Consider the following 26,941-nt stretch of genomic DNA (forward strand, 5'->3'; position numbering starts at 1 on the left):
CGCCTTCATTGATTCCAGTTGCTCGTTCAGCCATGTGCATTTATAACTGCATTTAAAGCTCAGGCTATAAGCAACGGTTGTTATTTAGACAACGCAACTAACACACTTCACTCTGTATACATTGTGTGCAAACCTAAATGATCCAGCAAAGTAATTAATGATATAATCTGGATAAAAACCTGCATACACACGGCCCTCTATGGCACTGAGCTGAAGCATTCCACACTGTACTTCAGTACTGCTCCGATTTTAGCATGCGTGAAATATTAACTGTGCGTATACATACAGTAAAGCACTGCAGTGAGCATAGCATTTAGCATTCACTTAAACTGACAGGTGGTAATCAAGCAAAACCAATAACATGCTGGAGAGTATAATAAGGTAGCACACCACACTGTACAATGCACTGCCTGCGTTAAATGACTGCTATCATTCTGCCATCTTAAGTCACTGCATAGCATTTTATCTGGTCACATAAATTCAGAAAACACACAGCTTCATATTCAGACACATACACCTACACACACACACACACACACACACACACACACACACACACACACACACAGCTTCATATTCAGACACATACACCTACAGACACACCTATACACACACACACACACACACACACACACACAGCTTCATATTCAGACACACCTACACAAACAGACAGACCTTCGCAGGGAGACAGACACCTTTATGCACACAATCACACCTATCACTGACACAATCAGACACACGCAAGCGTGCAAGCACACAAACACCTGCACACAGAAATTCACCGTTTCCATGGCTTTGACAGGAAGTCGACGGCAGTCCGCAGGAACACTAAACTCATGTCAACTGGGTCCATAAATTATACACAGCAGCATGTAAACAGGATGAGGGAGTGGGGGGAGGGGGTGGGGGGCATGACTAACTCCCTCACTGGGGCCAGGAGCCTCTTCCTGGGGCCGGAGGTCAACTTCCCCAACCCACACACACTCACACACACACACACACACACACACTCTCTTACACTCATTAGCACTTACACAAGCCCTACACACACACACTCTTACACTTGTTAGCACTTACACAAGTCCAACACACACACACACACACACACACACACACACACACACTCTCTCTCTTACACTCATTAGCACTTACACAAGCCCTACACACGCACACACAGACACACACACAGACACACACACTCTTACAGTCACTAGCACTAACACAAGTCCGACACACAACACAGACACACACACACATACACACACACGCACACGCTCTTAAACCTGTTAGCACTTACACAAGCCCTACACACACACACACACACACACACTCTCTTACACTCATTAGCACTTACCCAAGCCCTACACACACACACTTACAGTCATTAGCACTAACACAAGTCCGACACACAACACAGACGCACACACACACGCTCTGAAACCCGTTAGCACTTACAGAAGTCCGACACAAGTCTCTCCCGCTAAGACACAGCGCCCAGTAGGGTCGCCAGATTTAGAATTCGTCACAACCGGACAAGATGCGCAGTAATTGACACAACGTGGGTAACTGTTGGACCAGCGGGGTGGGGGCAGAACCCACATTGGATCAGGGGGCTCTCCTGGGATCACTAACGGTACACGTCATGCGTCAGTTACTCGGGCACGAACAGCGGACGAGTGCCCAGGTGTCCACGTGTGCTCTCAGAGGGACTTGTCTCTCCACGCGGCTCTCTCTCAGACCTCTCCTCATCTCCTCTTAAATGAAAACGGCCGACCTCGGGCCTCGGTGAGCGGGCAGAGCTGCGGGCGAGCGGGTGAGTCATCGGCACCTGTGAGTCACACTCTGCTGCCGGGAGGACGGGGTTAAGGGACGGAGGAACGGACGCGTCCACGTACCTGGTGGGGACGCTCGATCGGCTCTTTGGGTTCAGCCTAAAGGGGCAAAACAGGAGAAGAGCAAGGTTATTAACTTACATATCCAGGGTTATTAACTTACATATCCAGGCTATTAACTTACATATCCAGGGCTATTAACTTACATATCCAGGGTTATTAAAGTACATATTCAGGGTTATTAACTTACATATCCAGGGTTATTAACTTACATATCCAGGCTATTAACTTACATATCCAGGGCTATTAACTTACATATCCAGGGTTATTAAAGTACATATTCAGGGTTATTAACTTACATATCCAGGGTTATTAACTTACATATCCAGGGTTATTAACTTACATATCCAGGGTTATTAACTTACATATCCAGGGCTATTAACTTACATATCCAGGGCTATTAACTTACATATCCAGGGTTATTAACTTACATATCCAGGGTTATTAAAGTACATATTCAGGGTTATTAACTTACATATCCAGGGTTATTAACTTACATATCCAGGGTTATTAACTTACATATCCAGGGTTATTAACTTACATATCCAGGGCTATTAACTTACATATCCAGGGCTATTAACTTACATATCCAGGGCTATTAACTTACATATCCAGGGTTATTAAAGTACATATTCAGGGTTATTAACTTACATATCCAGGGCTATTAACTTACATATCCAGGGCTATTAACTTACATATCCAGGGCTATTAACTTACATATCCAGGGCTATTAACTTACATATCCAGGGTTATTAACTTACATATCCAGGGCTATTAACTTACATATCCAGGGTTATTAACTTACATATCCAGGGCTATTAACTTACATATCCAGGGTTATTAACTTACATATCCAGGGCTATTAACTTACATATCCAGGGCTATTAACTTACATATCCAGGGTTATTAACTTACATATCCAGGGTTATTAACTTACATATCCAGGGTTATTAACTTACATATCCAGGGGTATTAACTTACATATCCAGGGCTATTAACTTACATATCCAGGGTTATTAACTTACATATCCAGGGCTATTAACTTACATATCCAGGGTTATTAACTTACATATCCAGGGTTATTAACTTACATATCCAGGGTTATTAACTTACATATCCAGGGTTATTAACTTACATATCCAGGGTTATTAACTTACATATCCAGGGTTATTAACTTACATATCCAGGTTATTAAAGTACATATTCAGGGATATTAACATACATATTCAGGGGTTATTAATGTACTTATTTAGGGTTATTAATATACATATTCAGGGTTATTAACGTACATATTCAGGGTTATTAACATACTTATTCAGGCTTATTAATAGGAATAAAGCTGGTTGGCTGAGACCATGTTCTACAGTGACTGAAAAATACGATACAGTGATAGTTCCTCAAACTGCATCAGCCCACACCATAAACCGTTACTTACAAATTATATTACAAAATAAACACTATTGTGTCATCAATAAATTGTTCCCATACGTTGTAACCGTTTCATCGAAGAAATTGTGCACTCGAGGCAGTGCCTTATTGTGAACAGTCACAGCTACAGGCGGTTGGCAGTTGCCTTAACAACACCCCTGTATCCATGAGTGTATTTACAATAGTGGCGTGTCCCTTCAATCAAACACAGCTGATTGGTAAGGGAGCTGTTGGATAGGCTGCATTGGCCAGCCCTGCTAAGCAGCTGCCAGCAGAGTCCCAGAAGTCTTTTTATCGCCCCAGGCAAAGCAGCGAAACTCTGACTTGAATTATTAACTTCAGTCATTAAAAGTGCTCATTGGAGTTAAACAGAATCAGTTATGAGTATCCGAGAATCAGACGTGGGTCAAATATGTAATTGGTTTGGATTCAAATACTTTTCTGTGCTCGATTCATCTTGCCTGGCGCCGTTGAGCCAACCGAGAGGTCCAGTTTGCACTCTTTTGAGAGTATTTCATACACCAGACAAGAGCAGTAAAGCGTTGAGAAGTGTGTAATTCCAAAACAAAAAGCATTTAACCTTTCCTGAGCCTACCCACCTTCCTGTGAGAGCTGGCCACGTTAACATGCAACACGGGACTAGTGAGAGACTGGTGAGAGCACAGCAGTCCTTACACGCGTGTGCGTGTGCACAGCAGTCCTTACACGCGTGTGCGTGTGCGTGTGCACAGCAGTCCTTACACACATGTGCGTGTGCACAGCAGTCCTTACATGCGTGTGCGTGTGCACAGCAGTCCTTACACGCGTGTACGTGTGCACAGCAGTCCTTACATGCGTGTGTGTGTGCACAGCAGTCCTTACATGCGTGTGTGTGTGCACAGCAGTCCTTACATGCATGTGCGTGTGTACAGCAGTCCTTACACGCGTGTGCGTGTGCACAGCAGTCCTTACACGCGTGTGCGTGTGCACAGCAGTCCTTACACGCGTGTGCATGTGCACAGCAGTCCTTACACGCGTGTGCGTGTGCACAGCAGTCCTTACATGCGTGTGCGTGTGCACAGCAGTCCTTACATGCGTGTGCGTGTGCACAGCAGTCCTTACACGCGTGTGCATGTGCACAGCAGTCCTTACACGCGTGTGCGTGTGCACAGCAGTGTGCGTATGGGCCATGGACATGAACGAAGTTCTTATGTGAGCACAAAATATAATATAATATATATTAGAGCCATTTTCTAAATACCAGAAAGCTGTGTGGCTTACCGAGCAGAAAACAGGTTTAAACCTCAGATTCTCACTTATCTCTTTTATTTCATTGCCAAGAATCCCATGCCTAACAACAGCTAACATCATTAGCCTATAAAATGGGGCAGCCTGTAGCCTAGTGGCTAAAGTACATGACTGGGATCCGGAAGGTTGGTGGTTAGAATAACCCCACATTGTTTGTCCCCTGCTTATTCTAATCTACTGTAAATAGCTTTGGATAAAAGCATCAGCTAAATAACAAATTATTATAAATTATATATATACCCTCAGGCAATTGAGTTGGATCATCTGTCTACTCTGTAGCCGCACATGAACAGCAGTCAAGTTAATTTTTTGCAGAATACCTCTGCTGGTCTTTAAATGTTATGATTGAATGCAATGTGTTGAAATTATTATTTATTGACTTACAAAAATAGCAATTCCCTACTCCCCCCGAGGAAGGCTCTGCCTACACGTCTATGAGTGGATATCCCTCCCTACCTCCCTGTGAACCTTAATTGTTGTCTTTGTGATTTGCGTTGTGTTTCGGTATTTTTTAGTTGGCTAGGTAAGCAGTATTTGGATAGTTAAGTTTGGTCACTTTTGCTTTGTTTATTTGTTTGTTTAAAAAATAAAATAAAATAAAATAAAATAGGCCCTGGTCCTTATCTTTGTTGCATGGGTAGCAATTTAAATAGTACTTCTCTCTAGGGTCTTTCAGCGCACTTATCCCTGGTTATGGGTATGCACTTTATTGGCATTTGGCAGACGCTCTTATCCAGAGCGATGTACAACAATGTAATGTAATCTATGAAGCGCAGGAGCAGGGTGTGAACCTGCCCCCTCCCCCATGCTAATCCCATCCAGCCATCCCAGAATGAAGCCGTGCTAATCCCATCCAGCCATCCCAGAATGAAGCCGTGCTAATCCCATCCAGCCATCCCAGAATGAAGCCGTGCTAATCCCATCCAGCCATCCCAGAATGAAGCCTGTTCTTGAGCCACGGACAGACTTTCGGGGGCAGTGGGGGGGGATCTGTTGTCATGGAAACCATTGAAAGGTTCTATTGATAGAATATGGCTCCGAACAACCGGTAAAGGTCCCGTTTGTTTCTGTGTTCGCTCCGTTTGACACAAGGTGTCCCACCTCCCAGGAATCCCTGCTCCGGTTAACTGACCCTTTGAAGAGTAAGTTTTATGGAATTATATTTTTCCTTCAGAATTCTAAGACTGTGTTATAGAATTCCATTGCTTTTAGTGACCAGTAGTGATTGTGACATCAGCATTAGAATGTTGGGCTAAGAACATTCTAATCGCGTGCTTCATCACACTTAAAAGGGTTGATGCAGGGTTAGTGCAGCTTTAAATGCTCCAGTTGGGGGGGGGGCGGGGGGCAGGGGAGGGACAAATCTATTTTTGGCCGTAGTGCACCATCTCTCTGCTGTTAGTCATCGCTGCCATTGGCCTCCTTGCCTAAATAATGCCTGCAGGACCACAGCAAAGCCCCAGACATCAACATAATCGCTGTGCTGTTTAAGCCCCACTGTTTCTAAGGACCTTGGTACACAACACGAGGCAGAGGAGATGCACAGTGTGTGCACCTACAGTACGTTCTCCCTGTGTCAGAGTGGGTTTCCTCCAGGTACTCCGGATTCCTCCCCCAGTCCAAAGACATCTAAAGGAGCATGTGTGCTCAGTCATTAGCCATACAAGTAATTACCCATATAGTGGTGCCCCTGCAAACACTACAGAAGAGAAATTAAACAAACCGCAGTATCCATTGACAACCACCTTGCAAAGTGCTGCATAGAATCAATACCTCTGCTGCAGCATGTAGTTGCAATAGCGCAGCTCGATACTTTTGGTCCCATAAAATGGGGGGACTATGTATATAAAGGGATATCATTCCTACATGAACCACCCATGTAGGATATGAATACCTTCAATTGGAAGCTGACAATCTGCACTTTAACCTCAGAGTAGCCTACAGAGCCAAGGACAGAAACTGTACCACTGTCCAAACACTTAGATTCGTTTTGAGTATTTTAGCCTTAGTATTTGCTGGCAGGGCTCAGATCCGACACTACTGCTCCAGTAGGAATTTTAAGTGTAATATCGTTATGCTATGGCAACAGAGAGGACTCCTGTTACAGCACTATTTATTTTCACTTTTAGAAGAGACCTAGCAGTCCGCATACTGAAAAACATTTAATAAGGTGATATAAATAATGACCATAGCACTTGGAGCCTCTAAACAGCAGGTGGTGAAATCTGAGCATTATTATAGTTTCATCACCAGTGGTTCAGAGTCAGGGGTCACCTCTAATGGCCTAGCTCTGCTTCCAGATTTACACCACCTAAACCCGACACCCGGCAAGGAAGGTCTGACCCAGCCACTGAAAGAAAATGCATGCTGGGATTCAAACTTGACTCACACTTGACTCAGTTGCATGTTTTAAGCTGTTACATAACATTCTTTTGAACTTGTATCAGCAAATGCAGGCATGTTAGAATGTGTCATAAAGTGTTAGAATGTTATTGGAAATGCATTCAAATGCTTTTTAACGATTGTGTATTACAAACAGTATTCAGAATCAGGAACAAGATGCAAGCATATACAATTCCTGCTACGAGACACTTTATTTTTCCATGTTCAGCATCAGATTTTAAATAGTCTTCTTTACAAGACCGAATATTTGCTGCCTTACAAGCTGAAGAGAAACAAAGTACACAGATAATTCCATTAATGCACTAATCAAGGACGAACCAAGGCCTAGACATAAAGCAGAGCACACACCACAACCCTTAATGGGGTCAGCTAGCTGCTCACCACACACACACACACACACACACACACACACACACACAGCCATGCTGCTCAGACCACAGATGCACGCACGCACGCACGCACACCCAGGTTGCCAACTGGCAGTGCCTATATGATTTTGCAGAGGGAAAGAATGAGATCAGCAGCAGAGCGCTCCACCAGGGGAGATCTCCTTCCATTTTCCACATAAACTCTGCGGACACGCTGGGCTTCCCGGAGCTCTGCGGCTTCCCGCACTCCGGCTCCGGAGTGCCCGCCCCCCTGCGTGTGCACCTCCCCCCTCGCCCCCTGTGTGTGCACCTCGCCCCCTGTGTGTGCACCTCGCCCCCTCGCCCCCTGTGTGTGCACCTCGCCCCCTGTGTGTGCACCTCGCCCCCTCGCCCCCTGCGTGTGCACCTCGCCCCCTGTGTGTGCACCTCGCCCCCTGTGTGTGCACTTCGCCCCCTGCGTGTGCACCTCGCCCCCTGTGTGTGCACTTCGCCCCCTGCGTGTGCACCTCGCCCCCTCACCCCCTGTGTGTGCACCTCGCCCCCTCGCCCCGTGTGTGCACCTCCCCCCCCGCGTGTGCACCTCCCCCCCCGCGTGTGCACCTCGCCCCCTGTGTGTGCACCTCGCCCCCTGTGTGTGCACCTCCCCCCCCGCGTGTGCACCTCCCCCCCTGTGTGTGCACCTCGCCCCCTGCGTGTGCACCTCCCCCCCCGCGTGTGCACCTCCCCCCGTGTGTGCACCTCGCCCCCTGCGTGTGCACCTCGCCCCCCGTGTGTGCACCTCGCCCCCCGTGTGTGCACCTCGCCCCCCACGTGTGCACCTCCCCCCTCGCCCCCCGTGTGTGCACCTCCCCCCTCGCCCCCCGTGTGTGCACCTCGCCCCCTGTGTGTGCACCTCCCCCCCCGCGTGTGCACCTCGCCCCCTGCGTGTGCACCTCGCCCCCTGCGTGTGCACCTCGCCCCCTGTGTGTGCACCTCGCCCCCCGTGTGTGCCGCGGCTTCAGCGCACCAGGGGAACATCTGCGGTCCAGTTCCCCGCCGTTTCAGCAATGCCACTCGCCACAGCGGTGCGTCCTCCACACAGAAATAGATCGGGCCCAACTGCTGAAATCTATTTCATCCGTAGGTAGTTGGGACTGTTAACGGGGGGTAATGGGAAGGGCGTTCTGGACAGTAAACTGACATCTGATGTTAAACAGAGGGATGGGCCTCCTGGCATCAGATGACCCTGCATGGCAGGACTGTAACCAGAGTTGCCACGTTAGCGATTCCGATGCTATATTTAGCAAATTCTCAGATGCCACCCACAACTGTTTTCCTACACGAGGAACGATCAAAGACAAAATCCACCTTTCTATTTATACTGCAGTCTGGTCATCAGCTTAAACATGCATACTATACACTCACTGAGGACTTTATTAGGAACATTATTACTCCATTATACCTACTTATTCATGTGATTATCTAACCAGCCAATCGTGTGGCAGCAGTGCAATGCATACAGTCATGTAGATACGGGTCAGGAGCTTTAGTTAATGTTCACATCAACCATCAGAATGGGGAAAAAAGTGACTTTGACCATGGAATGATTGTTGGTGGTTTGAGTATCTCAGAAACTGCTGACCTCCTGGGAATTCTCTAGAGTTTGCAAAGAATGGTGCAAAAAACAAACAAAATCCAAGCACCGAGGACTCTTATTAGGTATTCTACTACTGTAGCCTATCCACTTACAGAGTTATGATGAGTTCAGTGTCCAGAGATGCTCTTCTGCATACCACTGTTGTAATGTGTGGTATACAGTCACCTTCCTGTCAGCTTTGACCAGTCTGGCCATTCTGGCCTCTGACATCTGTCATTAACAAGGCTTTTCTGTCTGCAGAACTGCCGCTCCTTGTTTTTTGCTTTTTTTTTTGCACCATAAAGTGCTCGGTGAGTGTATATATTTAAATCATGCCTCGGCCCCTTCAATGCCGTTTACAGGCTGGTTTTAAGTGTCATGGAAGCTTTAACGACAAAATACTGTATGCTGAGAATGGTTAGGATTAATCCCATGTTCCCATGGGCCCATGTTCAAAAAAGCTGAAAGCTTGGATCTGTGATGCTAAGCTTGCGTGGGTAGCAGTGATATCACACAATGACACACACTGCAATCAGGGCACTGCTTAAGGGACAAATTAAACCGAAGATTCACTCTCTTTCGTTAACTGCACATGCAGTTACATATGTTTATTGTGGTAGAGATAAAAGCCAAGTACAACTTGGCTCATTTTCCAGAGTTTGAATAAAAATGCTTTTGCAATTTTGTCATGTTCAAGAAGTCCAGAGTTCTGGTTTGGCCCTGCAGTTCAACTTCCAACCAGAGTTTCACTAACATCTGAGACACTAAGGTCTAGAACAATGCACGGCAGCCATTTTGTGCCAGAACGCTCACCACACTCTAGCTGTGGTGTAGAGGGGGATAAGAAAGTTTTTGGGCAATTGAATCAGGGGATGATTAGGCGGCAGGTTGAAAGAGCCAGGGTTGGAAATTTGGCCAGGACACCGGGGAACCCTCTACTTTGCAAAGAATGTCATGTAAATGTCAAGTACAATGATTATTGTATTCATACACTGACATACTCTAAAAGTACCGCAACGTGTAAAAATGGGTACATTTGTGGTTTTTGAAATATGGCGCTTGTATACGTGCCATAGTAAACACTAACTGAACTGTGAATAGCCAAACTATTCACAGAAATTAACTTTTCAGAGTGCCGTCTTATCAAGTAGAGAATTACAGGTGCCATGCTCTGGGTGTTTGTATCATCACCTGCAGACTGTAAAAACATATTTGCCTAAAGCTATAAATGAAGAGAAAATTAGGCATTATATTATTATTATTAACTGTCTTGGGTGACAGAAATGTTGCCGTGAAAATATTTTCAAAAACATTATTCATCACTTTTTAGATCATGTCCCATGTAGTGTAGGTTTCAGCACAGTAGCCTACGGTACATGAATCTTCAGACTGAGACCACTCATGTTCCGTACAGGGGATTAAAATGAATTGCCAGGTCTTATGACGATACGTCAGCCCCATGGGACAACCAGGCCAGAGCCACAAAAGGGAGGCAAAGAAGATAAATAAAATTAAAATCTGCAAAGACGATCAGTTCACTTCACAAAAGAAGCAGGCGTGTAAAAGGCCTGCTTGACCCTCAGTGACCCTGCAGAAATGGCCCTCGCTCAGGAAACCAGTCTGAACATCTGAATGTCTGAACGTCTGAATGTCTGAACGTCTGAATGTCTGAATGTCTGAACGTCTGAACGTCTGAATGTCTGAACGTCTGAACGTCTGAACGTCTGAATGTCTTTCACTTCACTTCATGACTCACCCTCTTCATTTCTGACATTTACAGCGCTGCCGGTCGAGGGCTCTCCAACGGCCCTGAGGACAGGCTGCCAGTGGTTTTCCCTGAGAGACACTCCTGCTCTATGGCGTGCTTACCCCAGCAGACAGACACAGCTCCTCCACTGGCTGGGGAAGGCTGAGGGACACTAAACATTGGGGTAGGGTAATGGCCGATTTTAAAACGGAGGATCCGCAAGTGGGTTTTATGACCCCAGCCTGATACACCCACATTTCAGATCTACATCGTTTTCATTCTCACAGCAAGACGTCGACTGCGATATTCCTTCTGGGTTCTGATAGTCACAAGACCGGGAAGCTACAGTTTCCTTAAATTAAGCTCTTCTCTTCTCTTCTGACAAATATATGTCTAATCTCATCCCTGGGTATTTCTGAGTTTCAATCAGTCACGATAGCATTGGGTCACAGTGCGGTGGGGGCCCAGGGAACAATATGAAAGGGGATATCAGCGCTCCGCAGACACATTAAACACGGATTAGCTCATTGCTGCTCCACCGTTTATCAGTCACTCTACCAGGTGGCCTTGCATGGCACCAGAGTCACCGGATATTATCCACCGCATTACGCGGATTAGGTCAGGCAGCCGTGACTGGTGTGGTGGAGAATCGGACCGAGAATGCTTACTTCAAGACATACTTCACCGACTGCAGAAATGCACTTGCTGGATTTACATAAGTCATATTAATGCAGGTTTAACGTCAGAACTCTGTGAGCGTGAGACTTTTCCAACAGGCATCTGGGCAGAGGTGCGCACATCCAGTGTGTGAGTCACATCATGAGTCACACTGGCTTTTATAGTGCTAATACTCACTTATTAGCACTATATATTTGCTCATTTGCTTCCAAATTTATAGCCACCCTATAAAATGGCCTTATCTTCTTTTGTAAATACTGGTTTTCCAGCGTTGTGTGTGTGCCTGTTAAGCCTGTTTTATGAGTCTGACGGTCCTCTACGCACTGGTAAACCGAGGCCGTTTGGGCAGTAAAGCCTGCAGTGGAGTGTTGCTGAACGTTTCACGGGCTGGTGGGTTGTACCGGTCCCTGGAGTGTTTCTCACCATGTAGGGGGGGGGGGGGTTCAGCCTTATTTAAAGCCCTGCTTCCACATCCTTCCCTGGCGGGGGAGGGAGAGGCTGTAGACCTGTGCATCGATCAGCCCGTGATTAAGGCCGTGATTAAGGCCCGTGATTAAGGCCCGTGATTAAGGCCCGTGATTAAGGCTGTGATTAAGGCCCGTGATTAAGGCCGTGATTAAGGCCCGTGATTAAGGCCGTGATTAAGGCCCGTGATTAAGGCGCATGATGGAGGCACATGATGGAGCCGACGCTGATGGAGGCGCATGATGGAGGCGCATGATGGAGGCGCACGATGGAGGCGCACGATGGAGGCGCACGATGGAGGCGCATGATGGAGGCGCATGATGGAGGCGCACGATGGAGGCGCACGATGGAGGCGCACGATGGAGGCGCATGATGGAGGCGCTGATGGAGGCGCACGATGGAGGCGCACGATGGAGGCGCATGATGGAGGCGCACGATGGAGGGGCACGATGGAGGCGCATGATGGAGGCGCATGATGGAGGCGCACGATGGAGGCGACACTGATGTATGGCTGCCGTGGCTCTGCGTTCGGCCTCCCGCCGTGCGGCCGGCTCGCCGCCAGGCGTCCTGACGCGTACGAGCTGGGGGCGGCTTCCGCTCACCGCCTCCACCGCCTCCTATGGGAGCTGCTCAGTGCCGCCAGAAGCCACTTCATGGAGGCGGCCATGTTTGACTCTGGGGCTTTTAATGGCAACAGAACATCTAAACATGAAGGGACAAACTGGAATTTTTTTTAATATCTAATCTTTTATCAGAAAAAAGTCCCTGGAGAGTAATTAGTTCAGTGTGAAGACATTTTTAAGTATTACAATTAAAAGGTACAGATCAAAATGATATCATTTGGGCAGGGTACTGTAGATTCATAGTTTTGATGGGGCTTTTTTTAGCACCAGAGGCTGAGTAAACTGCAGTACCTGCAGTAACCACCGGGGGTTGGGAGTTTCAGGGGGAATGTGGATCCGTGGTGCCCTGCTGTAAGCCTACCAGGGCCTGGGCTCTGTGGGCCCGGACAAAGCAGAACGGGCCGGATGATCAAAGAGGAGACAGACTGCTAGTCTTGGGACGTCCGGGCATGCTCGGGCATGTTTGGGGAACGATTAATCTCCCGCGCTGGAGTGGAAGGGAGGAGGAGGAGGGGGGGATAAAATATTTCTGTGACAGCCTTCCAAGAACATGCTTTAGGGCCAAGTCACCAGGGGATTTTATTTTTTTCCCTGAAGGAGCATAATTCCGGGTGGATTTACAGCCCTCTTCCCAACGAAACAGACGGCGAAACGGGACGGACGGGCAGGAATGTGTAAGACGAAGCCGTGAACCTTCCGGAGGGTTCTTCAGAGGACCTGGAACATCAGGCTAACGCTCAGCACTCCTAGAAGCTTTTTCTGCTAACATCTCCTCACCACTTCTTACCTACAGAAGCTCAGACTCGCCAAAAAAACATGAAGCAAAACACGCAGGAGGGCTACTGAGGACTGAACTTTTCTTCTGAGGTAAGCATAACTGTGACTCACTCCCAAACCGCACATTCCTAATGCAAAAAACAAAATCATCATTTTTACAGTTGAGAAAATATTTGCATACTTGCAAATTCATAATCCCCCCACTCACTCACACACATTAGACATTTTCTTATCTGCAAAATGTGAACTGTCACGTCGGGATTTATTAATTGTTTTTCATCTTCATTTGAAGCCACCTTCCTCTGCACGTGAGGTCGCTCAAAGCCAAATTTAATTACAATTTCCCACTTGGCATGAATATGACAAAAAGACAAGCTTTATAAGCGGGAAATCAAAAGGAAACAGATTGCAGTCAGTCAAGATTCGTTTTCAAATAACAATTAGGTTTTACAAGGTATGATTAGAATCGACAATTACTATTACTTTTGATACAAAATTAATTATGTAAGAGATTCTGTCTACTGCACATCACCCACGTGCAGACTGGGGTATAAATTAGGTCCATTAGAGTGTAAAGATGACATCAGAGCGAGGTCATGAAATGGGTGGAGCAACCACACACTGCTGCCATTCCTCAACCTGGCGGCAGCCAATCAAAACACAGTACTCGTTTTCAAAACATGGCAGTTGCCCCAAGCAAGCGAGTTGCTGACGACATGACCGCACAGCCACTAAGAAGCGTTATGTAGGCTCACTCAACAATCACTGTTAAGGTCAGCTACTTTAACATCCCTATTCACACAATGGATATAGGCGTACCCTCCCTATGCTCGTGGCCTGCTTCATTTCATTTGCATTTGCATACGGCGTTACAGTGTGCGTGTGTTAGCAGCGTAATTACTGCAGATTACATTTTCGCCCTGGAATGTGTGGAACAGGTAGCATGCTAGCACTAGTCTGACACCGTGTTCACAGAAAAGAACACGGACGTTTGGCCAAGAGCAGGTTTAGAGAATGCAGTGGCCTATGTGACAGTTAGCTTGCTAATTTGTTTAAAGTAGAGCTGGTAGTTGTTTTTGATATTTTACATATGTTGACATGACAGTACAAATGTTGGTAATGCGTTACAATAAGGTTACAATAAGTTTACAATAAGGTTACAATAAGGTTACATGAATTAAGGAATTGTTAACAAGGTGCAAGGACAAATAATGCTTTTCAGGATAATGAATAATGAATTTCAGGATAAAACAAACAAAAGAGGTATGTCTTCCCTGTCTGTCTCCCTCCATTCCCGCTGTGTCAACCTCTCTCTCCATCTCTCTGACTCTCCATTTCTCTCTCCCTCTGTCTCCATCTCTCTCCCACACCACCTCTCAACCATCCTCCGTCTCTCACCCCTCCCTCTCTCTCCCCCTCTCACCCCCTCACCCCCTCCCTCCCTCCCACTCTCTCACCCCCTCCAGCCCTCCCTTTCTCTCACCCCCTCCAGCCCTCCCTTTCTCTCTCTCTCTCTCCCATTCCCCCAGTAATCACTCTCCTCCACTTGCTTCCGAACAGAGATGAATTAAGTGCGGCAGAAGCAGCCCACGGACGAGGCCTCAGAAATCCATTTGTCTCCAGCTCCAGACAGCGCAGACTTAATGGACAAGCCTGTGGGAGCACTCGCCTCTCCCCCAGCTCCTCTGGCACTCGGGACCCAGCCATGAGAGGGATAAAAGCACCTCAAGACCCCGGGCTGGCTGCGGCCCTCACCCCTCTGAAGAGGGTTTATTTTTACATTTGTTTTCATTATTTTTTATTCTAAGTCAGTGTTTTATCACTCTGTTGCTTTCAATCCCAGTTTATCTTGGATATGGCATTCATCTTGGTACTCACAGAGAGTTTGGTTACGTATAGTGGTAATGGTGGTACTCACAAAGAGTTTGGTTGGGTATAGTGGTAATGGTGGTACTCACAGGGAGTTTGGTTACGTATAGTGGTAATGGTGGTACTCACAGAGAGTTTGGTTGGGTATAGTGGTAATGGTGGTACTCACAGGGAGTTTGGTTGGGTATAGTGGTAATGGTGGTACTCACAGGGAGTTTGGTTGGGGTATAGTGGTAATGGTGGTACTCACAGGGAGTTTGGTTGGGTATAGTGGTAATGGTGGTACTCACAGGGAGTTTGGTTGGGTATAGTGGTAATGGTGGTACTCACAGGGAGTTTGGTTGGGGTATAGTGGTAATGGTGGTACTCACAGGGAGTTTGGACGGGTATAGTGGTAACGGTGGTACTCACAGGGAGTTTGGGCGGGCTTGCTTCCCCAGTGGAGGCCCCTCCAGGTCTGGCTCGCTGCCCGTCAGGCTGTTGAGGTGGGTTCTGCCAGCCGTGCTGTTGGAGTTTACTGAGCCATGGGTCAGGACGGAGTCAGCGCTCGAGTTCAGAACCACGCTGTTCCTCTTCTCCACTGGGGAACACACACACACACACGCACACGCGCACACGCGCACACGCACACACGCGCACACGCGCACACGCACGCACGCGCACACACACGCACGCACACACACGCACACACACGCACACACACGCACACACACGCACACACACACACACACACACACAGACACAGGACTCTTTTATTTCTATTCTTACTTTCACCCTAACCCCTCAAGGCCCAGCAGGAAACAGTGCTGGGAGATGAACAGGACTCTGGTCTTGTGACTTACTGCTGTATAAATGAGGCCCACTGCAGTGCAAAAGCAAGGCCTCAAAATGGGTGGAGCAACCACATGTTCCTGCCATTCATCATCCTGGCACCAGCCAATGAAAAGACACTACTCACTTTCAAATGAAGTGGTTCTCGTGACGAAGCCTAAAATACCCCTTCTGTTCCACAGTACACCCAATGTGCCCCAAACAATTGTACTTTGTTGCACGAGTAGTTGGCAATTCCGGACACTAAAGCTTTCAAGAAAAGCCTAGCGCTTTGGTGCGAAGCACAAACTGAGAGGTCACGGGGCGTGGCCCCACCTTTTTCGGCGGGCGGGGGTGTGGGGAAGAAGGTGAGGGGTCTCTCGCTGCAGGAGGGGGCCTTGGTCTCCGTGCTTTGCCTCCGGAGGGGCTGTCGCTGAGAGTTCGCGGGCAGGTCCTTGAAAATCTGGAGCAGGAGGACAAAGCAAAAAAAGAAGCTCAGAGCAAACCACAACATGCGTCCATCTTAAAGCAGGGTGACTCGCTGGCGCAGGACCTTCCTGGAGGACAATCGGCACCTCCGTTTTATAAAAACGTCAATCGATCAATCTTCATTGCTACCCTGCTGTAAAATCCAGCAATGACCAGCTTACAATACCAGCTACCAGTGGTTTCAAAAAACATAGCTTCAACAGTTTTTCAGCAGGATATAGGATACTGAACGCAATGCACTTCGCATGGGAGAAATCAATAAAAATCGATATTTATACATAGTATATCACAAAGTATATAAATATTTCACAAGCTCTGCCCCGTGTGCTGCGGCTCTTGCTCTGACCGCAGGCCTGAGAGCACATCTACAGTCATCTCCTGCCCGAGGAGGCTCGGAGTTCAGCCCCGCCTCCCCCTGCGCTGTGAGGAGGCCCCGGCGGCCCCGAAGGCTCTCTTCTGGGCCTCCGGAGCGCATGACTCAGCGAAAGCAGGGGGGCCCGGGGTCGACACCACTTCCCCAACCGCACGCGCTGTTCCCGCCGAGCTCCGGCCGCATGTACTCACACCGCTGGATTATTTATAAACCTTTTCCTTTTGAATTTCAGGTTTAGGCCACAGCGCAGCCGCAATCCGGCGGCTGAGATCAATGGCACGTAATACCAGCGAAGGCACGTAATACCAGCGTTCTCCCCAGTCTGAGATTGCCAGGCTGCAAAGTGTTGTTGGAATGCGGGGGGGAAGACATTACTCAAAAGGACGGTTTAAAGGGCTGCAAAGCCTTGAGAAAATGACAGCGTATTTCTGAAAGAGTTTCATTATGAACGTCTCTTGAGATATGCTGAAAAACGTTGCTCGCAGAATTAAACAACAGGCGGTAATGACAGTACAAGGATTTGTGTACCTGGCTTTTTAAGATACATTTGCCTGAAATAACGGCTAACAGGTAGCCTTTCATATGCACTCAGTTCAGATTAGAGGTGTCGTTGTACCGACAACCCAAGAAAACAGAAAACAGAATAGTGTTCTTATTTTCCAAGTAAGATCCCTGAATATACTATCAAATTGTGACTCAGTTCTGATCTTGCTCAGTGAATTAGAAAGATTCTGGGGGTTTTTTGTATTAGTTCAGTTTCACTGTTTACTTTTACTGAACGATATTTTAAATACTCAAAGAAGTTTCTGACACCTTCTGGTGTTTGACCACTAGAATTGCTCCTGGTTACTATACTGATTACTACTATTCTAGGTTATATTAAATGACACCCCCCCCCCCCCCAAGAAAGTGAATTTATGTGTGTCCATAAAACACACCTTGTTTTCAAGAGTTTGTGTGTGCATGGTTTAGTCTGGTATGTAAGTCAGTCGCTGCTTTTACAGTCAGAGGATGTGACAATGTATAAATAGTCCTTGTTGTACTATCATATACAGGTGCCAGTGCCACTCCACTTTGTTTTACAGGGTCTCGCTGAGCACACTAAATGTCTGTTGCCATGGCGACCCCAGTAAGCCTCTCTGCCTAAGAGTGAGGGCGGTGGGACAGGAAGTGGGGGGGGGGGGGGGGGGGCGCTTAACCTTTCGGCCAGGCAGGGTGAGCCCTTGACGTCACGGCTGACATAGACCGCCATCGTGTGGGCCGGTCAACGAGAAGGCCTCGCTTCAGACTCCCTCAGGCACTCTGACAACCCTGCTCCTGGAGATCCACCGTCCTGTAGGTTTTCACTGCAACCCTAACAAAGCGCACCTCATTCAACAGCCAGAGCAGGGCTGCCCAACCCTGCTCTGAATGAGGTACACATTGTTAGGGTTGCAGTGACAACTGAAAGGACGTCAGATCCTCAAGAACAGGGTTGGGCAGCCCTGGCGTTACAGGAGATCGCCCGCTAGCCCATTAGCAGCCCCAGACGGACCTTTCGGGAAGCTCACCCGCTCGTGGTTCTCGATGAGGATCTCGATGACGATGTTCTGGAACTTTATGTCCATGATGGCCGCCACGGTCTCCTCCTGCGGCCTCAGCAGGGTGGGGCCGAAGACCACGCCCAGATTGGCCACGTTCATGAGGTTGTGCCGTTGGTGGCTGGCCACACTGGAGGGGGCAGGGGAGGGGGGGGAAATGTGACAAGAGACAAAACGTGGTAGAGAGAAACAGCGCTCGGTGTGTCACATGAGCAAGCCCGCTGGCACGTGCGGGTTAGTAGGCCTAGTCTCCTACAGCCTGGAGCACCCTTCCCCAACAGAGACAGACCGCCTCCTCAGTTTTCTGTACCGCTGATCAAAGGCAGCGCTGGACTGAAAGGAGAACGGCCACACCACATCAGACACGAACGGTTCGGAACTTCCTGGCTTGCGCTGAGCTACAGGGAACTAGCCGTTAGCCGCCTGCCGACAGGCGGTCCTGAAACAGAAACGCCTTTGTTTAGTCTGCATCGAGTGGCACTGTGGTGTGGTGGTTAGTGCTGTTGCCAAGCCAGAAGGAGGCTCCAGGTTCGAGTCCCGGCAGACGCGGATCCTTTTCGAGTACGTGTGGGTTTCCTCCCACAACCCAAAGACATGTTGCCCCCTTGATAAGCCTCCTTGTCTAATTGCAACATTTGCAAATGTTATAATGTGTCCTGCCCCATTTGAATAAAGAAATACATTTCATTATTAACCACTGCGCTTTGCAGGTCAATTTATCCAGGCCTGAAAGCGATTTCTCATTTTGAATTACATTTCAGTATATATTATTTACTGAGAAAGGCAGTGCTGTGTCTGAGCATGCTGGCATCCTCTTCTTCCTCCTACATCTTTCTCTCTCTCTCTTTCTCACACCTCTACACAGCAGTGCAGCTGCCTACTCCACGTCCCCTCTGATGTTCTGTGGTAACTCGGTGGGATGTGGTCTGTCATCTGCTGTGGCAGAGCGGGGGGAAACAAAAACAAAAACATCTGAGACTCTGCAAGACCTGTCTGACGGCTCATCGCCATGCCAACCGGGGTCACTTCTGGGGGCTGGGGGTGACAGGACAACCAAGGTTGCACTCGGCCACAAGCAGCTTAAAAGAAACCTCGAGGACACCTCCACTCCTTTCCTGTTGTCTTGACGGTGTCACTATAATTGCCACTAACCCGAGACCCCAGGCACTGTACGCACATTCAAGGTATGGCACCTTTGGATTTATTGTTCCACATTCCACACAGATTCCAGTCATAAGGCAGTCTTGGGCTAAGAAATGTGTCTGACAGGCGCATGAGAAACTTAACTTATCGTCAACACTGATACCTACAGTGTGACACATGAAACTTCTAATAATATCCCCAGCATTCCCCCTGTATGCAGATATACCCTACCACACAGCTACAGTGTGTCACACATGAAACACTGGGGTGGGGGGTACACAGTTTAAAAATGTCCTTTTTCCAAGATGGGGCCTGACCCAAATCTGGCTTATGGTAACTTGCCACATCATTACCACTAATGCACCAGTAACCCGAAGAGTAGGTTATGGAATGTTTAAAAATTCTAAGTCTTCTAGAACTCCATTGATTTCAAGTGCTAGTGGCCATTGTTACATCAGCATTAGAATGTTTATCTAAAACGTTCTAATGACACATTTTGTCACCTCAAAGGGTTAAATGCACCCTACCCCCTACAGTGACCACAGCAGCTGTATCCCAAGTCTTAGTCGTAGTCGACTGGTGACATATCCATGGCACTAAGGCATGGGCATAGAGCCAGGACCTACTCCTGTGTTCACGAGTGTTATCGCAAACTGAGCCTCGGAGACCGGACTCGTCGTGTTCCAATTATCATAAGCGATCGTGACACGTTCACTGCAACATCATCGGATAATTAGCCTGTGCTGTACTATGCGTTCTCCTGACTAATTAAGGGTAAAAAAAGACCCATAACTAATAACACTAATATATATATAAATTATATTTAAAGAACAAACAGTAATCATAATTTCTAGGATCATGAGTTTCATCAACAAGATTAAAAAAACGTGCAGAAATTTTCAGCTTTTCATGTCATATTTTTCGCCGCTGTTCCTGTTCACTAAGTATTTAATTAGTGTTTCTCTTCGCATATAAAAGACCAATCATATGAAATATTCCCGTGCACATACTCTAGTGTAACCGAGGGACACTTATAATAATGACAGCAATACACAGCCATAAATGAATCTCCATCACACCAGAGTGCACACGAACACTGGATTAGACTGGGTATTACGCCTCATCCAGAGCCCAACACCACAGAACACATGAAAAACATCAAAACACCAAAACCATTCATACATACTGGGGATTTTCAAGACCAGGCTTTATACAGCGCTAGGTACTATTTAGCTTTTAGGCAAACTAAGCATGCACGCTAAGTACGTGCACGTTAGTGGAAGGCAAAGGCCGGCATGGCTGGACTAAATGGCCTGCTCTCTCCATTATAGTATGTTATGTTATACAATCTAAATGACAACTGAATTGAATACAAGTAAAATAAGTAAATAAATTTAAAAATGTCAAAAATATTAAAATATGTTTTTAAAAAAAAGAAAGAAAATGGCAGTATGTTAAGGAGCTGGGTATCTGTGGTTGAGCTGGATTCTGGAGATGGATGCACTAGGAGGCAGAAGGAAGCTGTTCGATCTCAGAGAATGAGCACACTTTGGAGAACAATGCACGCTTTAGAGCACAATGCACGCATCAAGCTAGTTTTACCTCCGCCTGAACGGCCTGCCTCAGTTTAGAAAACCATGCACACTGCAAGCTGCGTTTACCATACCTCAGGTCAGTGTAGACCCAACCACTGACAACTCCTGCCCTCAGAAGCATAACATTGGGAGGGAAACCGACGGTGTTGGTTTTCTGAAGAGTCGAAGAGAGCCTTATGAACAGCCAGACTCAGATACAGCGTGCAAACTAAGCCCCAATTAAGTGGAAGGAGACAGACTGGGGAAGGTGACACAAGCGATAGGTGAGAACGGCGAAGTGCTGCCACCACTGTGGTCGTTGTTTGGCTCTTTTAGAGCCTGGAGTTTCACAGGGAGGGAGTTTTAACTGAGTACTGCGGTCATCGCTCTGCTCTTTTAGAGCCGGGAGAGTTTCACAGGTACAGAGTTTTAACTGAGTACTGTGGTCATCGCTCTGCTCTTTTAGAGCCGGGAGAGTTTCACAGGGAGGGAGTTTTAACTGAGTACTGCGGTCATCGCTCTGCTCTTTTAGAGCCGGGAGAGTTTCACAGGGAGGGAGTTTTAACTGAGTACCGTGGTCATCGTACGGCTCTTTTAGAGCCGGGAGAGTTTCACAGGGAGGGAGTTTTAACTGAGTACTGCGGTCATCGCTCTGCTCTTTTAGAGCCGGGAGAGTTTCACAGGGAGGGAGTTTTAACTGAGTACTGTGGTCATCGCTCTGCTCTTTTAGAGCCGGGAGAGTTTCACAGGGAGGGAGTTTTAACTAAGTACCGTGGTCATCGTACGGCTCTTTTAGAGCCGTGAGAGTTTCACAGGGAGGGAGTTTTAACTGAGTACTGCGGTCATCGCTCTGCTCTTTTAGAGCCGGGAGTTTCACAGGGAGGGAGTTTTAACTGAGTACTACGGTCATCGCTCTGCTCTTTTAGAGCCGGGAGAGTTTCACAGGGAGGGAGTTTTAACTGAGTACTGCGGTCATCGCTCTGCTCTTTTAGAGCCGGGAGAGTTTCACAGGGAGGGAGTTTTAACTGAGTACTGCGGTCATCGCTCTGCTCTTTTAGAGCCGGGAGAGTTTCACAAGGAGGGAGTTTTAACTGAGTATCGTGGTCATCGTACGGCTCTTTTAGAGCCCGGATAGTTTCACAGGTACAGAGTATTAACTGAGTACTGCGGGAGTGGGACCTACTTTGCCAAGTGTTTCATGAGCAGATCCAGCATCTGCCTGTTCTTCTCCGGGAGCCGGTGCACGATGCTGTGGATTTCCGAGATCCGGGCCTCCGGATTGTCCAGTTCTGGGAGGAAGCAGAGAAGAAGGGGGGAAAAGAAAACAAGGTATCAAAAACGTTGACTGTAATTTCCTGAGTAATGCAAGCGTACATTCTTACATTCGCAAGTCAATGTGGTTCGCACCTCCTCATGAATTAAGGTGTGGATGACTCATAATAACAGCTTTTTTTTGGGGGGGGGGCAGCAGCTGAAACACTGCATTTGGGGTGTTGGTGATGTTACTGACACACCTTTGTGGTCTGGTAACCGAGTGTGATGACGCACTAATCACACCTGGGCGCCTACAGTGAGAAACAGCGGCTGATAAAAGTGTGTCTATGTGCACAGATCCAAACAGAAAGACTCCGCCTTAAATAAACAGCAGGGCTGTAATGAAAGATTGACGCATCAAAGCAGTGATGCAAATATCATGACACAACTTTGTATATCTGTTATTTCAATCAACTCTGAAGTCTAAGTGGGGTGTAGGGAACCTGTCAAATCTAATGGTTCACATTGCATTGTATTGTGATCGATCATAATTAATCATATATCATTATGAGTTAAGAAATCATATTTGCATCATATCTATTTAGTTTTATTTGCATCATATCTATTTAGTCATTATATTAAAGATACTATTGGCCATTGCAAATAAAATAAAAATAATGGTTAAAACATTTAAAAGGACTGAAAACAAAATGAAATAGAATATGACAGAGAAATTAAAGAAAAGTTCCCTATTGGACGTTCATAATACAAAATTCTGTTGACTAAAAACTATATTTATATATTAACAGCGCTTATCATATACTTTTTTTAAATGTATTTACCACTTGGTCAGTCTCCTTTTCTAGAGTACAGCAGCTGTGTCAGATGCAGCTTTAGAACCCATCACCCTCTGGTGTACTGCTGCCTGCTCCCCAGAGCTTCCCCCACTCTCTGGGAACGCCACCGTATGGCTGTGAGTTCTGCCGTCAGCCAGACGCAAACCTTAAAGCAGGGGCACGCAAACAAGGGCTGGTCCGATTCAGCATTTTCTGCCAACTTCTGCTTTTAATTAATCATACATTAATCTGACATTTGTATAAGCACCAGCTACAGCCACAGACCGCAAGTGCGTCCTAAAGACTTTACTGCGTTCAAGTACAGGAGTGAACCAGCGTGGTTTATAGAGCTGTCAGAAAACTAAAACTGAGGTCATTGGTTGGAACAAAAACCAGCAGGCAGACCCCCCCCCCCCTCCAGGACCGAAGTTGTGCAGCCCTGCTTTAAGGAGAGACTAAAATCCTGAGGCACTGTAAAACCAGGGACGCAACAGAGTGGGTAGGAGGGATGTCTTCCATCAAAGTCCACTGTGCTCTCCGCTTAAATTCAGATCCCCCAACCAGCCCTCCCCTCACAGGAGCTCATGTGCATTCAGAGGTAAACAGAATAACAAGATCCAAACCTTAGGAAAGGAGTTCCACATAAAATATTACTGAATTCAAATTCCCCAGTAATCTGTCAGCACACTGTCGGCTGCGGTAGTGCATTCATCACCTTTCACGGTTCATTAGCATAGCATTACTCATCGATCCCGCAAAGCATAGGCACAGCCCCACCTAGTGGCAAGGCTTTATTTTCACAAGGACTAAAACAAAAAAAAAAAAAGCCCTGAACTCTCAGTGAGGTTTCATTATTAATCCTGCCCCTCAGGAAACAGTGTTAAGACCTCGGGCAAGCTACCGGGGGAGACGCACTGTGATGCACATTCATCCAGCCTGACGTGATGGAGACACAGATGGTGGAGTGGGTGGAGTGAGAGAAAGAGTGAGGGGAAGAGAGAGAAAAGCACAGAAAGAGAGAGGGGGAGTGAGGGACAGAGAGATGCACGGAAAGAAATAAATACAGAGAAAGAGAGAGATAGAGAAGGAAAGACAGGGAGAGAAAGACGGAGAGAGTGAGAGACAGAGGGAGGGATATGGGAGAGAGATGGAGAGAGAGGGGAGAGACTGAGGGAGAGAGAAAGAGAGAGATAGAGGGAGAGATGGGGAGAGAGAGGGAGGTGCAGAAAGAGGGAGTGTGGAAATTAAATCCACTTTACCCTTAAACATGGCCGCCAACCATAACATTGATCCATTCAGACAAACCGTCATATTTCTTATTTAAGATGGAGAAACAAGCGCAAAACTAAAGTGCTTGGTGGAGATACAAATAAAGCATAAAAGGGGTAGAAGATCGAGATATAAGTGACACGCAAGTGATACTGGATTTGACCACGCCGAGGAGTAGTGTTAGAGCTTGTGTCCAAGACCTTCCTTCGACTGCTTCCAGATTTCAGGGAATGCGTGAAAGACCGGGGGGTTTTCTGGCTTGGCTCCCTGCCAGGAACTGTCCATCGAGCACTCAAATGGCCACACAACGCAGCCTGCCGCGCCCACAACTGCAGATGTCCGATGAGCAACCTCGTGAAAAATAAAACTGCCGTCTTGCAGAGAAGCTGTACCTTGTTATTTATGAGGCGAGTCAGCCCTTCACAGTTAAATCTTTTGGGAGACCTGGAAAGTGCTACACGAACACAATTACCATAAACTGAGGAAATCATTTTCAGATCCAGTTATCGGCTGGGTCAGTCAGTTCTGGGCGAAATGTCAAACTGGCAGGGCCCAGAGAATTAAGTCTGTCGCACGACACAGAAAAGACCACCTACACCAACCATACATAACCCAGTACGACAATGCGTCATCGCACTGACATATTCAGGGCTAAACATTAAGAGTACAACATTCCACATGAGAATTAATGCAGGGTTTATCACATTCTCACTTGCTACCAATTCAAGGACTTTTAAAGTCCTATTAAGATCCTATCTCACAGAATTGAATGGCCCTCGGAAACTCACACAGAATGCTCCATTAAGAATATTGTATGAAATTAATGTTGCATCAGGACAACCTGACTGAAATTAAATGTTGGACATTAAAGATGATCACCAAAACATCTCAACATACTGTAAGCAGAATGCTGGTGTTTCAAAAACTTTTAAGTCCTTCATTTGAGGACTTGCAAGCACTTCCTGTAGGTTTTCACTCCAAGCCAACTGTAACAAAGCCACACCTCATTGAACAGCTAAAGATATCACTGAGCTGCTAATTAGGAGAATCAGGTGTGCCAAATTAGAGATGACATGAAGATCTAAAACTGTTGGATGAGGTATGCCTTGTTAGGGTTGGAGTCAAAACCGACAGGACGGACGGAACACGGACAGCAAGAACTGTACAGAAATGGGCCAACTTCTCAACCGTATACGCTCATAAAATCCCTTAGGTTTTGTGCTACCTCCATGTTTTGGACTAGATGAGACTTCCTGTCGATGTCGTCAGTGAAACGCTGAGTTTGAAAGAAGGGATTATAAATGAAAGTGTGGTGTGGTGAAGGGGGTTCGGGTTAGGTGAGCAAAGGGGTCGTACTCACTGGCAGCTTTGATGAAGCTTCGCTGGAACTGGTAGGTCATGAGGGGGGCGGGCAGCATCCTGAAAAGACACAAGAGAGCGGGCGGTGAAACCAGAGGGGGTGGGTGTCTGAGACTTTTTTGGCCAACACAAGCAGGGGATGAGGTTCTTCAAGCATAACCATTAGCCGGTAGAATGTCACTATATTGTAGAACAGGAATCATCACATTTGGACCCCGAATCCAAATCTGGCCCTGGTTTTCTTTTCTCACAGCTAATTAGCTGAACAATGAGTGCTACTGATTGGCCTCAGACCGACCAGTTCTCAGACCTCGAGGACCGTAATTTGATAATCCCTGGTTTAGAACATTCTAATCACATATTTGTGACCTCACACCTTCAAGGGGGAAAGTTAATCCTCAACAAACTGACAGTGGGCTTTAAGCAGCAAAATCAAATGAGCGATTTATCAACCTCCCCTGGTGGTTTAGTCCATACAGACAGAAGTACAGACATGGCAAGGTATAGTGCACCTATATTACAGTATTTTAGTTGATGCTTTTATACAAAGCGACTTACAGTTGATTTGACTGAGCAAGGGCCAATACCCACAGGAGGATTAAGAGCCATACTCAAGGGCTCAACTGCTGACCTGACCTCACTGCGGCTACACTGGGGCTTGAACCGCCCGGCTTCACAGCAGAAACCATTGACACGTCACAGCGGTTCAGCGTACCTGAGATAGTGCTTCAGTGCACTGGTGATGGTCTTGATCTCCCATTCCTGGCTCTCCAGCTCCACGTCCGCACAGGTTTTGGGGTCTGTGTGACAGAGAGGATCATGGATAAAGTGACCTTTGACCTGGGGTGGGAAGGGAGAAGCGGAGAGGGGGGGAAGGCTTGACAGACGAGATCAGAGGATGACGCGAAGCTGACACACGGTGATTAAACTCGATCGCGTTCAAACTGTGGAGGGAAACCACTGACAGCCGGAAGACAGCTGGAAGGCAGGACCTCTCCCGCACGCGGGCGAATTGGGTTTCAGTGAGGCGAACGCGTTCCGACACGCGTCGCTCTCCCGCCCCACGGTTTCCTTTGACAAGCCCGGGCGAGATGGGAATGGC

General features: G+C 47.2%; 1 protein-coding gene across 1 annotated transcript in view; it reads right to left on the bottom strand.

The window, feature by feature from the left end:
• Positions 1 to 26,941, bottom strand: part of LOC133132305 (rho GTPase-activating protein 26-like) — an 80,825-nt gene that overhangs the window by 2,901 nt on the left and 50,983 nt on the right. Inside the window, exons 15-21 of the mRNA XM_061247647.1 lie at positions 26,555 to 26,639; positions 25,841 to 25,899; positions 22,305 to 22,410; positions 18,375 to 18,534; positions 16,299 to 16,425; positions 15,564 to 15,732; positions 1,896 to 1,931 (exon numbers count right to left, since the gene is read on the bottom strand). Of these exons, the coding sequence (XP_061103631.1) occupies positions 1,896 to 1,931; positions 15,564 to 15,732; positions 16,299 to 16,425; positions 18,375 to 18,534; positions 22,305 to 22,410; positions 25,841 to 25,899; positions 26,555 to 26,639 (742 nt within the window). The remainder of the gene's footprint in view (positions 1 to 1,895; positions 1,932 to 15,563; positions 15,733 to 16,298; positions 16,426 to 18,374; positions 18,535 to 22,304; positions 22,411 to 25,840; positions 25,900 to 26,554; positions 26,640 to 26,941) is intronic.

The sequence above is a fragment of the Conger conger genome, chromosome 7 (assembly GCF_963514075.1).
Source record: "Conger conger chromosome 7, fConCon1.1, whole genome shotgun sequence".
Classification (NCBI taxonomy): Eukaryota; Metazoa; Chordata; class Actinopteri; order Anguilliformes; family Congridae; genus Conger; species Conger conger.